Consider the following 19,452-nt stretch of genomic DNA (forward strand, 5'->3'; position numbering starts at 1 on the left):
GCTCGGGGTCTGTGGCTGTGCTCAGCTGGCGTGCTGGACAAATGGGCACTGGGAGATGTGCCAGGGGCTGAGCTGAGATGGAGATGTCACAGTACTGTGCAGGAATGAGGAATGTGGAAGCACATGTGCAGGAGGACAGGGATCATCGAATCACTCCACTCTCTCACTCAAAGCTGCATCTGAATTTAGACTGAGTTGTTTAGAGTATCAATTGGCCAAGTCTTAAAAACTTGAGAGGTGGGACTGTCTACAACTTGTTTGTGTGAAGTGTTCGATTATTTGTCTTCATAAAAAATTCTTCTCTATATCCAGTCATAAACAGCTGTTTCAGTTTATGAATTGACTTCTCATTCTTCTTCCAGGCAACCTTAATAAAGGGTCTGGCTCCATCTTCTCAATAAACTCTCTCTTAAGTCTTCTTATTCCAAGAAAAAGAACCCTCATGTTCTCCTCATGTAGGTCATGTGCTGCCACCCCATGACCATCTTGTTGACTTTTTCCTGGATTCAAGTGTTTCCAAGCTTTTCTTGTACTGGGTGACCCAAACATGCAGGATTGTAGATGTGGGCTGAGTTAAGAGGAGTAGCTGCTTCCCTTGGTGGGTTGGTTTACAGTGATTTACTGTTTTGCTGTAGGTACAACCCCTGGGTGACAGGGTGCAGTGCTGGAACCTGGATAACCTGCAGGCTCTCTGTGGTTCCATCAGTGCTGCTGACCCCAGCCCAGGCACAGGGCTTTGCACTTGTCCTTCAAGAGCTCCATGGAGTTCCTCTTGTGTCACCTGCCAGGTCTTTCCCTCTGCCCTGCTCAGGGTGGTGCCATCTGCAGACTTGGTGAGGGGGCTGTGTGTCTCACCCCCGAGGTCCCTGAGACACCCATTAAAAAGGCTAAGCCCCAGGGCAGATTCCCGAGGGACTCTATGGCCTCTGGGCAGTTTTCTGGATTTGGGAATATGATGTTGAGGGATTTTAGGAGAAGAAAGTTACTGGGATATTGCAGAGGCTGATGAAGGACAAGAATCTTAAGGCATCAGGTATCTCAGAGAATGGTCCATTGATTATGGATGAATTTCTGAAGAGTTAAAGGGACAAGAAAAATCCTTTAATGGTCGACTTTACTTAGAATAATTTTTTTTAAGATTAGAAAAACCTTTATGTGGAAAAAAAACAAGATGGCAACAGTTCTTGTTATAAAAGGAGTGTGTGTATTTTCCTGGAAGTTGGGTAGCTATTGTGACACTGAAATTCAGAGAACTGTAACAATTACACATTCTCACCCATACGGAGAATAGGGCATAATTTTCCATCTCCAAACCACTTTTCTGGATACTAGTTAATTAAATGTCCCTTCTTACTTCATTTTATCTTTCAGACTAGGGTTTTCTGATTGATGGCATTGCTTACATGTGTTTGCATAGTAAAATGGTGCATGCTCAAATAGGCCTCAATATTGCCAGTCTGACTTGGAGGAATTGCTCCTGCCCACAGGAATCATCCTCCCAACTTCAAGGACTTCATTTGCCTGGGTGGCAGCTGCAGCGTTGGGATTTAATGTGTGTGTCTGCCTCCCATTACACATTCAGCTTTCAGCAACCTGAGCGCAGCTCCAGCTCTATTACACAGGACAAATTGGGCACCAAGAAACGCTTAATTTATTTTTTCCCCATGATAAAGCAAAAATTAGTTAAAAATCATATATGCATCTTGCTGAAATCCTTAAGGTAACGTGTAAGATAGGGAGTCAGTGATTAAGTTAGTTAAAGAGGTAACGACTTCAAAGAATCCCTAAAATGAACACCAGCGATAGCCGGAGTACAGAACTGAGCTGGGGAGGAGTGGCCGGGGAGCGCAGCGGGGCTGTGCTGCAGCATCCCTGGGAGGGGCAGATCCTGCTGGAGCGGGAGACAAGGGAAGGGAAGGGCAGATCCCGGTGAAACGGGAACCAAGGGGAGGGAAGGGGCAGATCCCGGTGAAACGGGAGCCAAGGGAAGGGAAGGGCAGATCCCGGTGAAACGGGAACCAAGGGAAGGGAAGGGCAGATCCCGGTGAAACGGGAACCAAGGGAAGGGAAGGGCAGATCCCGGTGAAACGGGAGCCAAGGGAAGAGAAGGGCAGATCCCGGTGAAACGGGAGCCAAGGGGAGGGAAGGGGCAGATCCCGGTGAAACGGGAGCCAAGGGAAGGGAAGAGCAGATCCCGGTGAAACGGGAGCCAAGGGGAGGGAAGGGGCAGATCCTGCTGGAATGGGATCGAAGGGAAGGGGAAGGGGAAGGGGAAGGGGAAGGGGAAGGGGAAGGGGAAGGGAAGGGAAGGGAAGGGAAGGGAAGGGAAGGGAAGGGAAGGGAAGGGAAGGGAAGGGAAGGGAAGGGAAGGGAAGGGAAGGGAAGGGAAGGGAAGGGAAGGGAAGGGAAGGGAAGGGAAGGGAAGGGGCAGGTGCCTGCTCCCCCTGGCGCCGGCCCCGCTCCGCTCCCGGTGCCAGCAGCGCTCCCTTGTCCCACGTTATCTTTTTAGCCGTGGGACGATTTCTTGCTCTCGAGGGAGGGGAAGGTGGGAACGCCTCTCAAATCAAACACTCGCTCTCCTGCAGCCGAGGCTGGCGTTTGCTCAGGGCCCCCTCTCCAGAGGAGGATTCCTCTTGCAATTGGCTCTGTAGGAAGCGCTTCCCGAAATAGTCACCGATTTCCTGTAGTGTTCTGCAAAACCCTTCGTGCGACCCAACCAAACCACTTTTGAAAGTCTTGTGTCCATTCGAGGGACTGCTGACTGAGCATATTCATTCTTTTGTGCCAGGTCAACACCAATGGTCCATACAAAATACAATTACTCGTTTTTTCCTGTGTAGAATATATCTGTGTGTGCACACCAGGAGTTTTCTATGCAGAAAACTGCCCTGCCAACACTACATATACCTTTGTAGGACTGTAGTTTAAATAAGTAAATATATTCATATAGCTACATTTATATCCAGTACTTAGTAATTATTTTGATGAATTTATGAGTCCTTAAGTGTTACTCATTTTCTTTTTTTCTGTAGCTTGCATGTTTTTTAAATATACCAGTGCATTAGACTGTAGACTGTTTGCTTTTCTTACAAACGCAGCTTGTTTACGCAAGAAAACGCAGTTTTCTTACAAACCAAGTATCAAATGTCCAAGTAACCATGAATATGTGTTGGGGGGACAGCTGGTGTTTCTAAACAACTCTTTTTAATATGACTTTATTTCTTTGCCTTCAATTAATAGGTTTTTTTTTCCTAAGAATTTCTGTTATTGGTGCTATACCAATAGGCTAAAGGATGCTACAGAACGCTTTGGGCTGCACCCTCACACACTCGACACTGAAATTCATCTGCACTAATGCTTCTGAAAATAAAGGAGTTGTTTTCTCTTGTGTAGAACAACTGAGAACTCAGGTTTCTCATACTCTGATATGCCTCAATTTAATGTGCCAGGCTAAACTTCAGTTAAGTTCTTAAATGCTTTCAAGTGTTAAAGAAATTCTCTGATTCCTCTTTTAAACTTGTAAAGTCAAGTTGCACCCTTTTCAGGGGATCATGAATGTGTCACCAAAGCCACATAAATAAACTCACGGATTTTTGTATTCAGGAAAACAAAGTTGTGATGTAAAGTCCTTTAGAGCTTTTTTGTGTTTTGGGTTTTTTTTTTTTTAGGGGGGTAAGCTAACTCTGTTTTGTTTTGTTTTTTTGCTTTAGCTAAAAAACTAGGAATTACTGATGTGCCAGCTGAGGTCGTTACTTTTATTTCCCATGCAACACAGAACAGATTAAGAACAGTGATAGAGAAAGTGACAGTGATAACCCAGCACCGGATGGAGTCGTACAAAGTAAGTGTGCCCAGAATGGGTTTGTGTTCCTGCGCGCCGCGGGGCCGGCACGGCCGTGGGGCTCGGCACGGCTCGGCATGGCTCGGTATGGTTCTGCACAGCACAGCCCAGCACAGCCCAGCCAAGCCCAGCCCAGCACAGCACAGCACAGCCCAGCCCAGCACAGCCCAGCCCAGCACAGCCCAGCCCAGCCCAGTCAGGGTGCCCAGCACAGCCCAGCACAGCCAGGGTGCCCAGCCCAGCACAGCCCAGCCCAGCACAGCCCAGCCCAGCACAGCCCAGCCCAGCACAGCCCAGCACAGCCCAGCCAAGCCCAGCCCAGCACAGCACAGCCCAGCCCAGCACAGCCCAGCCCAGCACAGCACAGCACAGCCCAGCCCAGCCCAGCCCAGCCCAGCCCAGTCCAGCCCAGCCCAGCCCAGCACAGCACAGCACAGCTCAGCCAAGCCCAGCCCAGCACAGCCCAGCACAGCACAGTCAGGGTGCCCAGCACAGCCCAGCACAGCCCAGCACAGTCAGGGTGCCCAGCACAGCCCAGCACAGTCAGGGTGCCCAGCACAGCCCAGCAGAGTCAGGGTGCCCAGCACAGCCCAGCAGAGTCAGGGTGCCCAGCACAGCCCAGCACAGCCCAGCACAGCCCAGCACAGTCAGGGTGCCCAGCACAGTCAGGGTGCCCAGCACAGCCCAGCACAGCCGCAGTGCCCAGCACAGCCCAGCACAGTCAGGGTGCCCAGCACAGCCCAGCACAGCCCAGCACAGTCAGGGTGCCCAGCACAGCCCAGCACAGTCAGGGTGCCCAGCACAGTCAGGGTGCCCAGCACAGCCCAGCACAGCCGCAGTGCCCAGCACAGCCCAGCACAGTCAGGGTGCCCAGCACAGCCCAGCACAGCCCAGCACAGTCAGGGTGCCCAGCACAGCACAGCCCAGCACAGCCGCAGTGCCCAGCACAGCCAAGTTCTGGTTTGTGCTGCAGAGTTTCCCCGGACTGCCGGTTTGTCTGCCCAGCAAACATTGCTGGGATGGTGCATCTGCCTGCCAGCTCATCTTCCTCCTCAGCTGGGGGAAATTGGGTGCAGGATGGTTTCTTTCTTTCTGTGCTGAAGTGTCTGGCATGGGGCACGTGCTAAGCTATTCCTGCTCGTGGATTTGACAAGACTTGATTCCTGATAACTCCTTTTTTGTCCAGGGTATCCAGGAATTGAAATTCTGTGCTGAAGTGTCTGGCATGGGGCACATGCTAAGCTATTCCTGCTCGTGGATTTGACAAGACTTGATTCCTGATAACTCCTTTTTTGTCCAGGTTATCGAGGAATTGAAATTGCTTGGGTATTTAGGAATCTATAGTAACTTTCCTGGATGTGTGAAATGTTAATATTTTACAAAAGCCACCAATTTATGCCTTAGCAACCAAAGAATTCAGCTGTAAATTCTTCACTGTAATAAAACATGATTTTCTATTAAAAAAAATTAAAGGTAAAATGCTACTGATTCTTTTGTAAGTGATTGTATTCCTGGAGAAAACTGAAACAATTTTGATATCTCAAACCAGGGGGAACTTTAAACAAAGATCTACTAAGCAGTTTGAAATTCAAATTAATCAATCATCTTTATTGATATAGTTGAAATATCTTTTCAAGTAGAAATCAGATGCTTGTTAGTTATTATAGTTGTTAAACTGGTGTCAAAGGAAGATGACAATTACTACTTGTGTGTTGTCTGAGCTGTGTTTAGATTTCTTTAGCATATATACACATTGAATAGCTCTGGTTTAGTTTGTTCCTTGGTTTTGTGCTGTGCTTTTTTGTATTCCTGGCATTCTAGTCAAACAGCTTTGGACTGTGTTTTAGCTCACCTATTTCCCAAACCTGGGGATGCTGTGACCTGAGTCATGGTTGGACTAATTCTATTTGATATTTGTAAAAATAATCACCTCTGGGATCTGTGACTATAATCAACATCCTTGTGATAGAAAAAATGGATTAAAAAATAAAGGCCACTCTTCAGGTTATTACTTACACTTAGGTAATAATGACATCTTTCATTGCAATCGATGGGTATCTTCTACTATATTGGATTAAAAGTAAAATATCCTTGTTTCTTGTCAGTATTCTTTACCATCTTCAGAAGTGTTAAATCTCTCCTTCTTCCTCCCTAGGATGGTGTCTGAGAAGAAAACAGTTTGCTTAGTCCATGTTAAGCCAAAACAGTATTTAAAATAATGTCTTAGAAGATCCTTAGGAAAAAATTTCAATCAGAGACAACATTACAGTTGTCTCTGATGGAAATGTGGCATTGTTATTGTATTCTGTATTTTTCTTGGTTAGTGCTATTCTTTGATTTCATAGCATGGTAGTCAGAAAGGAAAACATTAAGTAGATAAATGGGATGAAAGCAATATGGATAACTTACTTTTCGGACTGACATCCTGAGTGTTTTCCATGTGGTTCATGCCATAAACTCTCCTGGGTGCTGTGTGCTAGGAAAACTTGCATGTTCTCAGTTGTCATAAGCTTCTGTTGTAATTGGAGTTAGAGGCTTATTTTCAACCGAGATACTAGCTTTAATGCTTTTATAATGCTGCATCTTGAGAAAGTCTGTTACTAGTTCAAGATTAGTACAAATGCAGGAATTATAGGTTATGAGCCTGGTTATAAACTATAGCTAGGGTTATTCAGTAATAAAGCTAAGCATTTTAGATGTTTTCCGTCATTAAGGCAGTTGGTTTTACCTTTTTTAACTCTTTCATGTATCTGGTGCTGATAAATCAATCCTTGTTTGTTTAAGAATTCTTAGTTACTAATTAAGTTCTCAGATTCTTGCTGCATTATTAACCATAGGCTGGCTTCATTCCCCCAAGCCTGAAAAATAGTAATTTTCTTTTTATTATTAATACAATGGATAGATTTTATGTGTACCACCTACAGTCTGTAAGTGCATGGTGTTGAGCAGGTGCCTGTTTTTCTGTCCCTGTCTTACAGGACGATGAATGGTACGAGCAGGCCACAGATGTCCGAGCACAGCTCAAGTTCTTCGAGCAGTTGGAGCGTTTAGAAAAGCAAAGGAAGGATGAACAGGAGAGGGAAATTTTGCTGAAGGCTGCCAAGGTATCACTTTCACTGTTTTTTTAACTACTTAACAATCCAGATCCTTCAAACAATGATTTAATTTTGTGATGTGTATTTTGTAGGCACATTTTGTTTCTTACAGCAGAAAGGTGCTGTTGGTGTGACACCACCCCTTGGACTCGGGAGTCAGGCTCTGATCTGACTCCAGACCCAGCCTGAGATGCCTCTGTCTTTTCAACATACAGCTCCAAATGTCATCAGGTCTTGGGAACACAGGAGACGGTGGCTGAGGCTTCCAAAATAATTCAGTGAAATGATTTGTACAGTTGCCTTTGAAATTTAGTAGGTGCCAAGGTTTCTGTGCCACTGGAGAATCAGAGCTGACACTTCTGGTCTTTAAACAAATTCAAAAAATTCTGATGAGTTTTTTTAGAGGCTTTTTACTTCTTAGGTTTTTAGACTTTGTTTTTAAGTTCATTTGTTCAGTTTTGTTCATCTGTTCCCTTCATTTGACTGTGTTCCAGCTGCTTGTCTGTGGCTGCAGTATTTGACTGACTTGTGCCTGTCTCCAGTTCACTGTCAGTTCTCAGGACATGTTCCTTTATAACTTTAATTCCAGGACTGAGTGTTCAGAGGTGCACTAGAACAAGCTCAGATAATAGTGTTTCAAGAGCACACAGGGATAGATAACTCCTGCTTGTAACTGTAAATTTAATCATATATATCGTATCTAGCTACAAAGAAGTTTATCCCTTAGTTATCCCATTTTTAATTGTATCTGAATCTTCATTGAATTCTTTATTGTATATTCTGAAGAAATTATACAGAACAACTCAATTGTAACACAGCCTCCTGATTTTATTCCATTAATGTTCACAAATTAAGAATTTTTTTTAAAAATCCCAAACCAAAGCCTTGCTTACTTAGAAATCTATTTCTCAGGCTACTTTAATCTATCCTGTTTGTACTCTTAATTTATAATTGTTCACATTATTAAATATTCCGCAAATTTTTAAACAACATAGATACCCTTTAAATGTTTTGATGAAAACACAATTGCTGTTTTCCTTCTTAATTCTTACTTATTAAAAATAAAGAAATGCTTATTTATTTTTATCCTGTTTTCTCCATTCAGTGACTACATCTTGGTGAATAATTTTCTGTGTATCCTGCTGCTTGTTTGCTACACTGGTCATTTTTTAATGGACATTGAGAAAAATGCAGTAGCTCATAGTCCTTAGTTCAGAAATGTTTCCCTTATGCAGGCTGGTCTGAGGTTGGCTTAGAGAAGCTCCTGGTGTTCCTTCCAAACTGAATTCCTTCATGAATTGATATTCTGTATTTTGGACAGGAGTTTTTTGTTGTTGTTTTAGTCTTGGATAATATAAAGTCCTGTGAAATCTCAATTCAGGAAATAAATACAAATCATCAAGTTTGATTCCTACAAAATACAGCAAGAGGAAATTAAAGAATTCTACAACAAAAAAAAAAGTTTTTAAATCCCCTCATTAATTTGAAAAAAAAACCCTTAATGAAATTACTGAATGCATTCTTCATCTTCATAACCAGGAGACAGCTCAGAAGAAATCCATGGTATGCTATAAAAATATATGAAGGTGAAAATAAATGAAGGTGTTAAAAATCCCAAGCCAAAGCAGGGAGCAGCCATCAGCAGTGCTGATTTATCAGTGTTAATGTTTAGAGAGAGAAGCAGAAGCCGCTGTGGACCCCTTGGAAGGTGCTTATGCAATGCTGTGATCTGGGTGTAAATGCCAGTTTGGAACTGAGCTGCTTTGTTGAGCTGGTGCTCCCAGCTGTTCTGATGGCTGGGTGATCTGTTGCAAGGCTTACACAGGACATGGGTTGGCAAAATATGGTCAGATTACAGTTTTTTATTCTAAATAATAGATTTTACATTATTTTCTTAGATTCTCTGGTGCTGCTCAAATGCAAAAGCACCTGTATGTGAACAGCGATACTTGTTGAGGTCTTTATTCTGAATTCCTGTGCTGATTCCTTACCCAGGATTTTGGTTTTTTCTGTTTTTTATGAACATGCCTTGTTGTCTGAGGAGATCTCAGCCCTTGTGGGAAGGATGCAGTCATTGTAATGACACAGTAATGAAAAGGACACAGTTCAGATCTGCCCCAGCTGCCTGGTGAAGTGATACCTGCCAGTACCCACTTCTCTCTGCCTGTGATATTTGTGTCCTCAAAGGGGGAGATGCTTAAGCTGCCTCTGGAGACTCAAATATCCACCATGTAAAGGCAGTGTTCCCCCAGTCATGGCACCTTTGTCACCTTGACAGTGTTGTCTTTAAAACAGAAAAAACTTCAGAATTTAAAGTGAAATTTCTTTTTCCTTGCTTAAATCTAAAAATCATATATATTTATAATTGCAACTTCTTAATGTGCCTTTAGATAAACAGCCTGATCTTTTATCTTGGAAGTGTTTTGACAGGTGATTGTGCAGGATGTTTTTAAGGCTACTCAGCAGAACCATTTCAGTGAAAGTTTCAAAGCTTCCTGCTGTTGGTATCTCACCTACTGGCTCATATGGAAGAGCATCAAAAAGCTGAACTTGCACAGTGAAAATTCTTCTTTAATTATTTCCCCTTTGGAGCCTTGTTAACAGCCAAAGTCCAGGTTTTGATGAAGAATAAGATAGTGAAAGAAATGTTTTGGGTATTGAACCAGATGGTGTTAAATAATCTATTTAGTAACAGGATAATCGATGGAGAAGATAATGAAAAATGAAGGAATAGGTTGAAATTAAAGGGGAGGCAGCATGACTCTTTGGGAAGCCTTGAAACTGATCTGGTAATTCAGCATTACAGTTCAGTAAAGGGTTTAAAAAAAACCAAATGGAAATGATGGCCAAAGAGAGTGTCAGGTTTGCAGATTCTTGTTGTTTTGGGTGGTGGGTGGATTTCTTTAGGAGGAGAAAGGAGAATATTTGACCCAAGTGCTCTGGTGGATCTGCAACTGTGATTGCAGTTGTTACAGTAGGAAATGATTGCAGAATTTGTAAGTGTTCAGATGGGCTTGCTTTTGCTTCAGGAAATGTTTTTGGAGGAAGGAGAGACCAAATCAGATGAGAAGGTAGAAGGAAAACAAAGTTAGATTTAAAAAAAATACAATTTTTGACTTTCTGAGGAAAGTCACTAAAGTTAAAATTAGCTGTGGCACTACAGGAGTGTCTGTGAAAGAAAATAGCAGTATTATATAGCTTGTTAAATGAGAGAATTTTACCAAATCTGATGTCCCATGCCTGGGAAATACTTGGAAAATAGGAACTTGAAATCATAAGCTGAGAGACATTGTGAGTGATGTTCTCATTCCAATGAGATATTTTGGGGGAAGACAAACTTGACAGGAAAGGAAAAATCATGGTATGCTATAGTAGCAGTGCAACATACTATTTCTTTTACATTAAAAATCTCAAAATTGAAACTACTACTGCGCTGTTTCAGGCGGCAGAATGACCTCCTGCACCTCAGGGATCCTCATCATATTCCACAACATTCCAGAACCTTCCACAGTGTTTCAGGCTTCCACAGTATTCCAAAATGTTCCACAATGTTCCCATAGCAGCCTTGGATGTGTGGCCCAGAGCTTTTCTCTAGTTCACTTTCTAGTAACTGTTTTTATTTTAGAAGTGTTTACGGGCCCCTTGGTCCCCAGACTGTGCCATCAGTCACCTCCTGCTGGAGGAGCTGCTGTCTCAGGGCCCCAGGAAATGTGGTGTCAAAAGGAGAAGCTGTGCAGGGAGGGACTGAGCTGTCCTGGTGTCACTGACTTGGGGTTTCCTTCCTGACGCGAGCCTCACAGGTGAAAACCAAAAATGGCACAAGAAGGGAGCACCTTGTGTATAAACACGTGTGTAGAGCAGTCTGTTAAAGGGAATATTTGGGAGTCAACTCTTGTCCTGGTTTGTTCAGCCAGGAGGAGCCCTGGCTGTTGTTGCCAGGTGTGTGCAGAGCCAGACATCCTCTGTGGCCCTTTGGGGACGGTACAGGCAGCGCTGAGGAGTCTTCGGGCTGCAGAAAGGTCAAAAGCCACACTCAAATCACTTGAGGAATTTACCTTTACATTTGACATGGTGTTGTCTCCTGTGGATTTTCTAAAAAACAAACAAACAAAACCAAACCAACAAAAAAACAAACCCCAGCCAAACCCAACAAAGCACTGGTCTTATTATAGTGAATAATAAGTGAATAATAAGCAAGTGTTCTTGCTGCTTTCATGGCTGTTTCCAAAACCTGGAAAGTGCAGGTGGTGTCTGTCAAGTTGAATGAAGTTCTGGTTATGGGCTAATAATGGAAATATTTTTGGCAGCAGAAGGAGTAGGAGGTTGTGGCTGATTTGTTGTTGTTTTTATTTCTGACTTGTTTTTTGGAGAGAGTGATGACAGTAAAGAGTTAGAGCTTAGGGTTGTCCTGGCTCTCAGAAAATGAATGAATCGTACTTCTGTCTTATAATCTATGATAAAGTGATCACTTTAAAATTAGTGTGTTAATTGTTCTGCTCAAATTGGCTGAATGCCTGTGTATTTTATTATCAAATTAATGTTGAAATTTAATGTCCAATATATGCATTCATTTAGTCTATGGTTTTGAGTGTTATGTATTAGGAGCACAAGTCTGTCAAGTTCTGGGATCTTAAATACAGCAATCACAAGGGTAAGATGTGTTCTGTAAAAAGAAAATTTACATAAGTAAATGGAAAGTTATGTTTAGAGTTGTTTGTAAAGTTAATTAGCATTTGTGGATGATTGGGCAGTACTGAAGGGCTTTTTAATTGGAGAGATCACCGAAGTTTGGTGCTGCAGGTTCCCTTCCACACGTGTGCTGTGATGACTTGCAGGGGTTACTCCCAGGTGAGTTGAGCTGTCACTGCATTTCATCCTTTCCCTCTCCTCTGAGAGCAGTGGGGTCAGTGCAGCCTCCTGTCTGCATGAGCACTTGGAACTCACGTCTGATGAGAGAAGAGCAAAATGGGAATTACTGTATTGAGATAATTTTCTGAATTTTTAGGAATTTGTCACTGCAATTTTAGTGATTTTAATAGAAATCATTTTTCAGACCTGTGCTTTTGCATTCCACCTCACCATGGTCGTAACACTGAGCAGCGTTTTACCCTCAGCTATGATGCTTTTAACTTTCACTTTTTATTAACAAAGCTAATGTGAAAGCAAAGTGTTTCATGTTGCCAATTTAATTTCTTTAATTAAAAGTGAAAGTTATAAGCTGATACAGCCGTGGGTGAAGTTCTAATGTCATCAATGGGGAAAAATAGGTTTAAAATTGGAACTGTTGGTACAGCCGTGGCTCTCAATAGCACAGCATCTGCAGTTGTGACTCTTCACTTTATTTAATGAAAAAAGAGGGATTTGAGGCATTAAAGCCCCCCAGTGTATATATTGGTAAGGGGCAGTACAGCTGCAAGGGCCTTAGCTGGGATCAGATTTAGCTAAATGCAGGAGAGACCCTGTGAGACATTTCCCAACACAGCTGTAACAAGCTGTGAAGTCCATACAAATCTAAACAGAAAACTTATTTTTGTTAGTGGATCAAAAATGTAGCAACAGTGCAACTTTGACTTCAATAATCAAGCAAAGTATTGATAATTATGATAATGAGACACATCAGAAGTATTTTTAGTCTGTCTGTCTGCATAGATGCAGAGTATGCTCCCATTCTAAAAAAATTGTGCATCTGTTTAAGTATGGTGTGGGTTATAAATATCCTTATAATTTTAAAAACACTGTTGCTTTCTAATGTAAGACAATTCTATGAAATCTGAAATATCCTTAAAACGACACTGTTCCATGTCTCTTTTTGTGGCCTCCTGCCTGAACAGAAGCTAGGGGAAGAGCTGGGGTTTGGAACATTAGGGAGTTTGGTGACATGTAAATGAAGCCCCTTCTTTCTGTTGTTTTGAATATACACATTTAACATATGCTGCTTTTCATACTTTGGAAGTCCAATATTTCCATAGACCTAATGTGATCTATGCAGTTTTCAGTTTCCAGATAAAGAACTCTGTAACACAAATCACTTTGGCTCTTCACAATTAAAATATCAGGTTGTCTGGTCTAATAAAATACTGGTGTTTGGGAGAAATGTTCACAAACCTGGTTTACTGAATGCATTCTCAGTAGGAGACAGCATTTAATATATTTACAAATATGTTATCTGCTTAGGATCAGTCCTGGGTTTCTCTAAAATGTCTTTGGGAAGCTTGCTTACTTCTAAAGGTTTTATTCATCAACAGGAAAATACATCAGGTAAATGCAGCCTGCTTTATTTATAGATCTAGACATGATGAACAGGGAGGGGAAGGCGAAGGAATTATGATAAAGTCCTTGAAAGGATTTGATTTGGTGGGTATTTCCAAAGCTTTAGAGGAGGACATTGGTGCATTAAAAGATTTTGGAAAAGCATGTTTCACAAAACAGGTGAAGGGCTGCATATTAAGATTTGGGAGAAAGAGAAAGAACGGAAAAGAAAACCCTAAATATGAATTAACTGGAAGAAAAAAGTTAAACTGGAATTTTAAATAGCCATGAATGATTAGTCAATAGCTTGACAAAAGGAAGTGAAAAATACTAAAAAAATTGCTTGGTGATGTTGACGTGTAGACAAGCACTACAAGAGCTGAGCAGCAAAAATGTGCAAACTCTTCAGAGGAGGGGAGAGATGTTCACATGTGGAGTGGAGTGTAAAGGGAATCCAGTGACATTTCTAAAGCTTATTTAGGCACCTCTCTTAAGCTTGACATTTGCATTTGCTTATATTTGCTTTAATCTGTGTTGAATGAGCATTGGTGAAGCCTATTGGTGATCATAAAGTGAAGAATTAATGAAATAGTTGATGTTTATACTTGTCCTTTAATACATTTTAGCCTTCATGTGCTGATGATTTTATTTCTGAAGCTTACTGGCATGGTAACAGCAGGAAAGTATTTTATTCTTACAAATCTGCTTTTAAAAAAAATCTGTTAAAATTTGTCTGAACACAAAAGAGTTAAATTCCTTAATTTTTTTAGTAGTAATGATACATCCAATGTAAAGGTGGAATTCTGCTTCTTTGAAACAAGAACTGGCCTGGATTCTTTGGAAAAGCTCTTTGGCATGGATTCAAGCAATAACTAGAAATTCATTGCATTATTCTAAATGAAAAAGTATTTTCACCCTCAATGTGAGTTATATATTTAACTTGATCTGGTACTTTAGATCTTCATTTTTGAAACAAGATTCCTCTATTTGAGTACCTGTTTTCACCTCTGGAATAATTTTTATCATGTATTTACTGTGAACAAGCTGGAGGTTTACACAGAGCAGATGATTTGCTTTTGCACATTGAGATTATCCTGAACTCCAGATCTATTCTTGTTTGGTCACCTTCTGGGGAAGAAAGAAAAAGCCCCAACTTTTAAATGTGTTACTTTATTTTGTAGCACTTGCAGAGTTTTTCCTTCACTTAAGAAGCCCAGGAAATTGCAATGTTACTTTGCATCTACTGCTTTAATTTTTCTTACAACGTCCCCAAATGCAAGGTACATCTGGTGTGTTTTCCAGGATTCTATCATTTCCTTGTAGGAAGTTAGTAACAATATTAGAAGTCTCAGCTGGATTCTCTCAGGACTCTGCTTTCTCCTCAAGCTGACGTGCTTTTAACTTGTACTTTGCATTTGGCGAATTTTCAGTTTCATACGTAGTATAACAATACTTTGTGTTTCTGTACTGCTTTCACTGTGAGACTCACAAGGCAATAGAATTTCATTGTACATTTATAAATTTATCATCAAAACCATGAAAGGGCTAAATATGCTTTTCCATACATCATACTGGAGAAACTGAGGCTCCAGTGATGGAATTGTTACTGCAAAATGACAGCAAGGACCTTGTTCAGCTCGGTTCATAAATACTGACCTGAGCCCATCTCCTAGAGAAGCAGCTCACAACTGAGGGTTTGTCACTTCAGTTTTTAACCTAATAGGTGTAAATATAATCAGGTTCTTAGTAATTGCTGTGTTGATTAGAAGCCCAGCTCCCTGGCAGACCCACATATTTCATGAAAAACTTTTTTGTGCTTTGAACATTAAGTAGGTCACGTTATCTACGCTTTTCTTTTTGCCTGGCCACAGCAGTTAGAGGGAACCTCAGCCTGTGCTGTGGTGGTTTCTTATTTGGTTGGCACAAGTGGAACGTGGCCTTGGCTGGCTCACATTGCAGTTTGTCATTCCTTTGCTGCAGATGCTCTCCTGTCCAGCAGCCTCCAATGCCAACACACACAAAAGCACTTGGACATGTTGTTGGAAGTGAAGCTGATGTGCACAGGGGAAGAGTTAAGCACATGTGGAAATCTCATTTTTTTAATTGTCACCCTGCATTATCAGCACTGTGTTTTATAGGTGTACTACATTAGCTGAAAAAAAAATAATCTCAGTTCAAAAAAACCCCACAAAACTAACAGGAGAAATGATATGGAATTCTGTGCCAAATCAAGCCAAGGCACTCTCCAGGTGTATCAAAAATAGCACACGACCCTTTAAAGTGTAAACCCTTAAAACCTGTCTCCCTATGGTTTTCTTAATGGATTTTTGAATTCCGACCAGAATATGGTATGAAAAATGTAAACACCAGAAAAAATCTGAGGATATGTAAGTTTGCAAACTAAGATTCTTTCAAGTTTCAGGTCTGCCTTCAGCATGGCAATAAGCAGAGAATGATGCCAAGGATAGGGCACAGATACTCCTTTAGGAGTTGTGTAAATTATATCACTTTAAATCTCAAAGAAATACTGAAGTAGAACACTGCATCTTTCAGGTATCTGGAGCAACAGCTTTCCATGGATGTCACAAGTTTTATTGGAGCTTCTCACAACTTTTTATGCAACATTTGCTGAATGCTGACCTATCACACATTTATGAAAGTATAATGTGTGTATTATCTGCCTCCTGAGTTTTGAATTCCCTCAGTCTGAGAACATGTAGAGAGCACAGATATAAATCTGTTTTCTATCATATGGTTATAAAATAGTCTGTGTCTAAAGAAATGTTACAGGTTGTTACTAAAATTAAATGATTACTTTTAGAGCTGTTCCTGATTTTAAAGGAAAATACAGGAGTTGTTATTTAGCAATATTTATCCAGTTTTCAAAATGACAACATTAATATTGTTAGTAGTACATGAATGGGTTTAACAGAGTGTATTTCTATGCTGTACTCAAAGTAAGCTCATTTGGAATAGTAACATCTTTATTATAAAGATTTACCTTTTGGGAGGTAAATAATAATGGGTTTCTTCATGTTCTCTACCAAGAGCTAAATACAAGCTAAGTTGCAAACAGTCAATTTTTAAATACTTGACTGTAAAGACTTAAATGAAATAGTTCAGATAATGGAAAAGGTGTAACTTCTGCTCTTGGGTGTTTGAATTTGTTTGTATTCAATAATTGAAATCTAAACCTGTATGGAAACTTTCACACTGACAAAAACATGCTTGGGTTGGGTTTTTGTTGTTGTGGTTGTTGTTTTTTGGTGGGTTTGGGGGGAGTGTTCTTTGGTTTGGTGTGAGGTTTTTTGGTTGGGTTTTTTTTGGTTGATTGGCTTGGGTGTTGAATTTTATTTTTATTCAAATCTTGACATCTCATTTACAACTGAACATTTAACAGTTTTTTGGGTGAGGTTTATGGATTTGAAATTGCACCTATAATCAATTTAAGCGTCCCATTTGATACCTTGTATCCTGTTCCTATTTCTTTGCTATTTTTTAACTCACTGCAACAGATGAGGGGTTCTTAAACCATCTGTTAACCTTTTTTCCCCATTTTTTTTAAACATGTAGAGTCGCTCAAGGCAAGAAGACCCAGAGCAAGCCAGACTGAAACAAAAAGCAAAGGAGGTAAGCAGAGCTAGAGATCATTACACTTGACATTTCAAGGCTTGAACATATTAATTTTTTATGCCTTGCTACTTGTATATCGTTAATAAAAATCTGACTAAAAACTTTTTAGGATGTATTTGTTGCTTTCCCTTTGATCTTAATGTTTGCAAACTAATACATTAATACATGTGAAGCCTAAGGAGATTTTATAAGAGAATATTTCCATACATTACATTTTCATTTCCATTTTAGGTAGCTGTAGCTTTTGTTGGGTTGTTGATGACAGCAGCTCTAGATTTTGGTGGAAAATATATGCCTTTGTCTTTTTGTAAAATGTCACTTTCTTAGAAATGTGCTACTTAACAATTTTGTTCTGGTAACTTTTTTTCAAGTAATGTAATTGCCAATCATTTTCTCTACCCTGTGATTCAGTGGACTGTTTTCTCATTTGTCTAAATTACAATAATCTAAAAAATATCAAATAATTTCCCATGAAGTTATGATGTGTTGCTGTAAGAGTACCTTAATTTGCTATAAATGAATGACTGTCCTTTGCTTAAGGCATCTCATGCCTTAGGATTGGGTTGTAACTTAAATCAATTAGAAAGATTAAAATATCCATCAGTTGAAAGCAATTTCAGCAAAATGATGCCATTCTTTTTAGCCAGCTTGTTTGGAGGTACACATTAGCAGGTAATAATTATGCACTGGAAGGTAAGATGTACAGAAAAATGCATATGGCAAATTCTTTTGTAGTGACCTGTTCTTCCTGTTTTGTTTCCCTCTTGGCAGTATTCTGGAGTCCCGTTAGCTACACAGATTTTATGTATATAACAGTCAAAAAAATCCAGATACGTGGATGAGTTTTATTTGTCTTCATTTCATTCTGTGACTATGCAGTAGGAGTTGCTGAAATGAGTTCTTGTAAACGTAAGACCAGACCTTGGTGTTTCCAGAGTTGGATTTGTCAAGCAAGTATTGAAATGAAGTGGAGTAATCAAGTAATTTGGCAGGAAAATAGGCAGGATTTTAATGGTACTTGGGTTTTGTGTGTAACCAGTGTGTGCAAAGGAAGAGTCAGATTTCTGAGAGCAATTGGTGGCAGGCAGAAAGGGCTGTGGAGCTGAGAACTGAAGGTGCCATGCTGCTGGCAGTGAACAGCTGGGATTAAATGCATTGCTGCTGCATCAGTGTTGCCTTTCCTGGGCATTCTTTCTCAGCCATGGGAAACTTGAGGAAGTGAAAGTAAAAAACCGGGATAGCAACTCCACATTTTCCACTAGTCAGAGTGGAACAGCCGTTCTTCAGTAGCTCCGAGGCAGCCTGGTGCTGCGGCAGTGTCCGTGTGTGGCTGCAGCGCTGCCCAGCTGCAGCTCTGTGTGCATGTGGCTGCAGCCCTGCCCAGCTGCAGCTCTGTGTGCATGTGGCTGCAGCCCTGCCCAGCTGCAGCTCTGTGTGCATGTGGCTGCAGCACTGCCCAGCTGCAGCTCTGTGTGCATGTGGCTGCAGCCCTGCCCAGCTGCAGCTCTGTGTGCATGTGGCTGCAGCACTGCCCAGCTGCAGCTCTGTGTGCATGTGGCTGCAGCCCTGCCCAGCTGCAGCTCTGTGTGCATGTGGCTGCAGCACTGCCCAGCTGCAGCTCTGTGTGCATGTGGCTGCAGCACTGCCCAGCTGCAGCACTGCCTTTGTGTGGCTGCAGCGCTGCCCAGCTGCAGCTCTGTGTGCATGTGGCTGCAGCACTGCCCAGCTGCAGCTCTGTGTGCATGTGGCTGCAGCACTGCCCAGCTGCAGCACTGCCCAGCTGCAGCTCTGTGTGCATGTGGCTGCAGCACTGCCCAGCTGCAGCACTGCCTTTGTGTGGCTGCAGCGCTGCCCAGCTGCAGCTCTGTGTGCATGTGGCTGCAGCACTGCCCAGCTGCAGCTCTGTGTACATGTGGCTGCAGCACTGCCCAGCTGCAGATCTGTGCATGTGTGGCTGCAGCACTGCCCAGCTGCAGATCTGTGCATGTGTGGCTGCAGTGCTGCCTGGCTGCAGCTCTGCGCTGCAGGAGCCCTGCCCAGCTGCAGCACTGCCTGTGTGTGGCTGCAGCTCTGCCGGGCTGCAGTGGGGCTGTCAGGCACTGGTGCCCAGCAGAGGGAGCGGCGCTGGGTGCCCTGGGCATGGCAGGGGAAGGGCAGGGTGAGCTGGGCAGGGCAGGGTGTGCTGGGCAGGGTGAGCTGGGCAGGGCAGGGTGTGCTGGGCAGGGCAGGGCAGGGTGAGCAGGGCAGGGCAGGGTGAGCTGGGCAGGGCAGGGTGTGCTGGGCAGGGTGAGCTGGGCAGGGCAGGGTGTGCTGGGCAGGGCAGGGCAGGGTGAGCAGGGCAGGGCAGGGTGAGCAGGGCAGGGCAGGGTGTGCTGGGCAGGGCAGGGCAGGGTGAGCAGGGCAGGGCAGGGTGAGCAGGGCAGGGCAGGGCAGGGCAGGGTGAGCTGGGCAGGGTGAGCTGGGCAGGGCAGGGCAGGGCAGGGTGAGCTGGGCAGGGTGAGCTGGGCAGGGTGAGCAGGGCAGGACAGGGTGAGCAGGGCAGGGCAGGGCAGGGTGAGCAGGGCAGGGCAGGGCAGGGTGAGCTGGGCAGGGTGAGCTGGGCAGGGCAGGGTGAGCGGGGCAGGGCAGGGTGAG

General features: G+C 42.7%; 1 protein-coding gene across 5 annotated transcripts in view; it reads left to right on the plus strand.

The window, feature by feature from the left end:
* Window positions 1-19,452, plus strand: part of LOC134557424 (transcription initiation factor TFIID subunit 4-like) — a 150,807-nt gene that overhangs the window by 59,469 nt on the left and 71,886 nt on the right. For 3 of the 5 annotated variants that reach the window (XM_063410413.1, XM_063410415.1, XM_063410416.1), the window contains 3 exons: window positions 3,711-3,841; window positions 6,820-6,945; window positions 16,759-16,815. In XM_063410413.1, coding sequence (XP_063266483.1) covers window positions 3,711-3,841; window positions 6,820-6,945; window positions 16,759-16,815 — 314 coding nt within the window. Of the gene's footprint in view, window positions 1-3,710; window positions 3,842-6,819; window positions 6,946-7,028; window positions 7,872-16,758; window positions 16,816-19,452 lie in introns of those variants that run through there. The other 2 variants (XM_063410417.1, XR_010082048.1) reach the window with 2 other exon arrangements.

The sequence above is a fragment of the Prinia subflava genome, chromosome 13 (genome assembly GCF_021018805.1).
Source record: "Prinia subflava isolate CZ2003 ecotype Zambia chromosome 13, Cam_Psub_1.2, whole genome shotgun sequence".
NCBI classification, from domain to species: Eukaryota; Metazoa; Chordata; class Aves; order Passeriformes; family Cisticolidae; genus Prinia; species Prinia subflava.